The 6,485-nt window shown below is 33.4% G+C and overlaps 1 protein-coding gene and 1 pseudogene across 1 annotated transcript; one reads left to right on the top strand and one right to left on the bottom strand.

Annotated features, from left to right (window-relative positions):
• Positions 1–1,228, bottom strand: part of LOC106302610 — a 2,174-nt pseudogene extending 946 nt beyond the window's left edge.
• A 3,540-nt stretch (positions 1,229–4,768) lies between these two features.
• LOC106304620 (uncharacterized acetyltransferase At3g50280-like) lies at positions 4,769–6,266 on the top strand. Its single transcript, XM_013741022.1, has one exon. The coding sequence runs from the start codon at positions 4,807–4,809 to the stop codon at positions 6,163–6,165; it is 1,359 nt and encodes a 452-aa protein (XP_013596476.1). The 5' UTR covers positions 4,769–4,806; the 3' UTR covers positions 6,166–6,266.
• Positions 6,267–6,485: the final 219 nt, after the last annotated feature.

Raw genomic sequence — 6,485 nt, 5'->3', positions numbered from 1 at the left:
TGAGGATCACTGCTACAGCTGCAAGTAGCGCAAAGGCCACAGCAAACACTTCGGACTGAAAATCACAGAGGAAAGAATAAGAACGATTCTTTCTTCTAACAGATGTATATAAGTAATGCTGTATGACTTCAGGGACTCAAGCCCGAGATGAAAAATGCAAGGAAAGGACGATTTTAAATGGAAATGAAAACACAGATGTAGCTAACATCCATAATAATTAATAACATTTTGGAAATTGCCAAAAGCGAACAGAGATGTCTTTTTAGATATATCACATATATCAAAGTGCATTCAGACACAAGAAAAAGAATAAAACAGCCTTCTTTTAACCTATTGATTTCTTAGTATGTTCATAAAACCATTTTCAAGCAGGAATATCTGAAAGACCGACCACAACCATCGTTTTGGACACATAGCTTACGTGACCACAACATTTAATGGTAAACTTTACAATATGGTTAATCGCATATCGGATCATAGACATCAAATGCTGCTCAGGCAAGACAGTAGAGAGCCATGAAACTAAAAATTAGAAGTATAAGAGAGCACCACATTGTGTTGTTTATTGCTCACTGAATCAGTTCTCTGTGTTAAATCAAAAGCTAACAGCAGTCCACTGTCTAGGGATGCCTTAGCCTAAGCATCGTTCTAGAGAAACTCCCAAATCAACAAAGATACCACCTTTAAATTTAAAGCTAAGATTTTGATTACCTTTTTGACAGAGGGAGACCATGAAAGCATAAGCCCCAAGAACACAATGAAGAAAAACAGTCCCCACAGATCCCAATCCCTAAGCGCCTTCCCAGAACACAAACTCCCTATTCGGATTCGGAAACACCACCAGCTTCAGATTACTCACGATCATCGACAGATTCTTCTTCACAGTATCCCACACCGGCTCCGTCAACGTGTTCGGCGGAGAACCCGCTCCCACCGATCGTCCTCGAACTTTCGAGATGCTGAAGTTAACTGCCGGCAGAAGCGATGGAGGGGCTGGAACGGGCGGCACTTTCTGGGAGGTGGAGGAGGAAGAACGGCGGAAGCGGAGGGAGGTTGGATTGGATGAATGGAGAGGAGGATGGGATGGGTATTGAGGGACGGATCGAGCTCGGTGGATGAGCGGGGAGGATGGTTCCAGGACCTGATTGGAATCCGCCGTTCATCTTGTTCTCGATCTCGTCCATGTTGATCGGGACGATTGGTAAAGATGAATCGTATCATTGTGAATCGTTTGGTTTCAGCCAGAGCTTTTTGATGTCGGTGAGATTTAGTTAATGAAACGCAGAGTTTCGAGATGGTGAGACAGGTGTCGCACTCACAATCAATGACTTATCTATGTGGCTGCTGAGGTGGCACAACCAGGAGGGATTAAACCCTATTTTATATATAAAGATAACTGTCAATAAGTTCAATAAGTAAATTAACTCTAGAATAAAATAAATATATAATTTGTATATAAAATATTAAAAAATAGTAAAAATAATAAAATAATAAAAATTTATGATAAGTTATCATTAGTTGTGAATAAATTAAATATTTAAAATATATTTCTATTATTTTATTTATTTCTTTAATCATCTTAAATTTCAGTGAACAATAAAATAGATTATCAAACTTCATATAATAATAGTTAGTGCAAAAAGGATTAGATAATCCACAATTATGTTATTTTATTTTATTGTTATTAAGAGTATGACTTTTGGATAATGTAATTTTGTGATCGTTTTTATTTGTTAAGAACATTATTTAGTGTTTTTAGTGTGTTATGTAGTAATAGGTGATAGGTTAATATATTTTGTGTTTTTTTTTTCTTTCAGTAATGTGTTGTTGTGTGTATAGTACTTGTTAGTAGTGAATTGAGCATATAATGCAAAATCATATTGAATTTCAATAACTTTGCATTTAGGCATTTATCGATTTTAAGATAAAAGGTTTCAACGTCAAAATTGTATTTTATTTTTTCATATTTTTGCACATTATAACTTTTATGATGTTTTTTTCCTCTCTCCATATTTTGACCTTGAGCCGTCACCATCTCTGTTTTTCATTTACTTTTCTAGTGTGCGTTCACCATCACTGGAAAAAAACTGACTCCCTACTCTTGTTCTTCCTCGCCTTCTTTGTCGGTGAGATTATACGGAATTTGTTGTAAATCGACTTTATGAGGTCCCAATTGTGTGGTTGTTTCTCACATCCTTGTAGGTTTTTCCAGTCAACATTGGTTATCCATGAAATTCCGACAAATTCAAAAAGAGTAATGTTCAAAAAAGTGAAAAATTATGATATAATTTTGACGCCATTAATCTTAGAATCAACAAATGCATAAAAACAAAAATATTGAAACTCAATATATATGTTTTCCATCTGAAACTCACTTCACCACTAACAAATAGTATTATACATACAACAACACATTATTAAAAAGACAAACACATAATATATTAACTTATTACCTTCTACTATATAACATAATAAAACATCAAATAATGCTCTTCACAAATAAATACTGGCCGTATAATCACATCATCATAAAATCATATTTAAGAACAATAAAACAATATTCTGTGCGAAGCGCGGACACCCCTCTAGTTAAATAATATTATTTAGTTCATATCCTTCAACAATTGAAGGGGTAAGCAACTTGTTAATTTATTTTGTTCGTCAGCAATTTTATGTAAACTAGTGGGGCTACTTTTAGAGTTTGTTTATGCGATGGTGCGTTATTCAATAATTGACGTTTACGTAAATCCCCTGTATATTAATCTTAGAGCATTACAACATGTTTTCGTAGCTACGTGTCATCACGAAAATGATTCTTAGAATTGTTAGAAAAATAAGTTGGTCCATATAAACATATACTATATTTTTTATTAAACTAACTATTAAATTAATTAGTAGTGTACAAAATAATATTTTTTCTTTCCTTAAATAAAAGCTACGGAATTACCTAATATGGTTGATATATATATGACAATTAATGATTATGAATAATACATATTTGATAACAATTTTTCTAACTTCTTTCTTTTTTGTTTAATTTTATGCTATTAAAAGAAATTAAACAATCACATTAAACATATAATAAAAAAATTTAGATTTTTCTTTATATGTTATATTTAAAATTTTTAAAAACGACTATAAATTACTAAAAAAGGCAAAATTCCTACATTGAAAATTTTGTGATCAATGGTCTAACATTTTTTGTTCAAGCAAGATACAAATGATCATATATCGTAGGGGTGAGCGTTCGGATACACGTTCGAGTTCGTATCGGGTATTTCAATATAAGGGTATAGAACCCGTTCGGGTGTTTCTACACTTCGAGTCGGGTTTGGATATTTTATGTTCGGGTTCAGATATTTAAATTTTGAAGAAAAATAAATAAATTATTCATTGTTTAAGTTTTTTGTATTTAAAAAATATTTTAACTTAACTTGGCTTTCTAATTTTTAAAAAAAATTAAACTATTAATATGTTTGGAGATAAAAATTAAAAATAGAAAGACACTAATTTAGTTGTTGTTTTAAAATTTTAGATGCAACTTTTGTTAATTGAAGAAACAAGAGCTTGATATGTATTTTAAGTGAGTTGCTAATGATTTTGTCCATAATTATATTTATATTATCTATTTTTGAGCAATAAACATAATTAATATAAATATTTTGAATAAAATAAAAGAAGTAGACTAGAAATATATGGTTAATTATACTTATGTTTGGTTATCTTCGGATATCCATTCGGGTTTGGACATTACCTGTTCGGATTCAGATATTACCCGAACTGGTGAAATAAGTAATTTGTTTTGTTGTTCTAGAATTAGTTGATTTTTAGACCGAGCTGGTGAATATATACTATACAGACATTTATATTTCGAGTCTGCACTTATATTCTATAACAACTTGATATATTAGATTTGAACACTAACCTGTTAATAACTTAATATAGTTTGCCGATGATTTTATTTTCAAAATTTTGATTCTTAGATATGTATCTGGAGTGAAACTACTTTTTACAGATGTCCATTTTTTTTAAATTGATACTTATGTAATTCACCGAATTCATAGAAGAAGTTAAAAGAAAAAACTTAACTCATATCAATGAAATAAATACGAGAACGAAAGCACAATTTTATAAATGTAGAAAACGAAATCACTTATGGAGAGTCAATAGTAAACAAATCGAGAGAAGAAAACCTAATCCACTTTCGTCATTATACGATCGATGTTGCCTATTTGGTTTTGGTGATTTGTGTCAGTCGCAAAACTTAATTTTTTTTTGTGCGTATGAAGTCTTAAAAATAATAATGAGATATAATATGTTAAATCTTCAACAACGATGATATATTTAAGAGACCAACATTTGTATTCGTCATTTATAATCGATAAATATTGTAGTGTTGCAAAATGTTAAAACCATTTAATAAACAAACATTATTATAAAAATTCACTGCGCATGCGTGCAGAATATCATCTAGTATATTATTGTAATGTAATAAGCACGTGTGCAAACAGAAAAAGAAAAGGAAAACCTCACCCTAATTGGTGGTATAATATATATATTGATAATATTTTGAGACACCCTAATTGGTGGTATAATATATATATTGATAATATTTTGAGATTGATTAGTGGTTATCATCGTCATTGTGCAGAATAAAAATATTTAAAAATTTATATTGCAAAAAGAAGATAACACTTGAGTTGATTAGTATTCTTTGCCACATTATTTGTGGTTTATATATGTTGTAAGTTATCAGATTCTGATCGTATTCTGATTCAAATAATTGTTCAAGCATTGATTGTAAAAATGGCAGATGTGACTGTAATTTCTTCAAGCATTGTTCGACCCCAAAACCTAAACCAATCTTGTCGAACAAAAATCCATCCCACTCCATTTGATCTTAAGCTTCTTTACGTTGATTATCCTCAAAGAGGTCTTCTCTTTCACAAACCCGACCCGGAAACCCATATCATCTCTCGGTTAAAGACATCTCTTTCAACTGCTTTAGACATCTACTTCCCCTTCTCCGGTCGTCTTGTCAAAGAGGAGAATCTTGAAGATAACACTGTGTCGTTTTACATCGACTGTGACGAGCACGGCTCATCTGGTGCTAAGTTCGTCCATGCCGAATCCAAATCATTGTCGGTGAGTGACATTCTTCAGCTTCATGGCTCTGTTCCAGATTTCATGAGTCATTTCTTCCCATCTGTCGACGTTAAAAGCATCAACGGCCTCACGGAGCCCTTGCTTGCGCTGCAAGTCACCGAGGTAAAAGATGGTGTTTTCATCAGTTTCGGTTATAATCACATGATCGCTGATGGAGCTTCCATTCGGAGTTTCTTTAATACTTGGTCCAAGATATGCTCTGATGATTCCGACAATCAGAAGAACCACAACCCTCTTAAACTCAGAGGATGGTTCCTTGACGGGATCAGTTTCCCGATACGTGTCCCAGCTTCAGAGACGGCGGTCCCTTCTCCAAGACAAGAAACTTCTTTGCGTCCCACTTCGAATGAAAGAGTTTTTCACTTCACAAAAAGGAATCTTTCAAATCTCAAAGCCAAAGCCAACAATGAAGCTGGCTCCAGTGACCTGATTATCTCGTCCTTACAAGCGCTTTCTGCACATTTATGGAGGTCCACAGTCAGACACAGTGGTATGAGCCGAGATGAAGAAACGCATTGCAAATTAACCGTTGATATGAGGCAGAGACTAAACCCTCCTCTTGAGAAAGAGTGCTTCGGAAACTTGATCCTCCTGGGGGTAGCTACGGTCACGGTTGGGGAACTGCTGGATAATCAGATGGGTTGGGCTGCTTTGCAAATAAGTAAAATGGTGCACTCGCAAACGGATGAAAAGTTCAAAACTTTTGCAAAGAATTGGGTCAGAGACGTAAAGATACTAGAAAAAGGTTGTGGGAGTCCAAAGGTTTTTGATTCTGTGGTTATGTCAAGCTCTCCTTGGTTTGATGTGTATGGAAACGATTTCGGTTGGGGTAAGCCGATTGCAGCTAGAGCTGGACCCGGAAATAGTATGAGAGGCAAGCTTGTGCTTTTTCAGGGGATTGAAGAAGGAAGTATTGATGTTCATGCGACCTTATGTTCTCATGTGCTTGTGAAGTTATTGGCTGATGTTGAATTTTTAGAGAATGTGACCATTACTTGATTCTAATTTGATTTGAGAAATAAAGCTTGTCTTTTTCCCAAATGAAGCTTGTAATTCGGTGTCTAGGAAATGGCAAGTAAAGATAGTAAAATAATTCGGTATGAACGGCGAAGACGTATGCTTTAGATGGTGATCAAAAGAGTGAATATGAATAGAAAATTCTCTTCATTCCTTATATTTATATCGTTTACTAATAATATTCTTTATGTGTTTCTTGTTCATTCCTTTATTTTAAAGAAATTTATAAAATAAACCTATTAAATTTATGGTTTGATTGGCAAAATATTTTAAAAAGTATTATGTTCTTATTATACAATCAA

Source organism: Brassica oleracea, chromosome C7 (assembly GCF_000695525.1).
Source record: "Brassica oleracea var. oleracea cultivar TO1000 chromosome C7, BOL, whole genome shotgun sequence".
NCBI classification, from domain to species: Eukaryota; Viridiplantae; Streptophyta; class Magnoliopsida; order Brassicales; family Brassicaceae; genus Brassica; species Brassica oleracea.
Note: the sequence above shows the minus strand (reverse complement) of the source record. Positions and strands in the feature narration are given on the sequence as shown.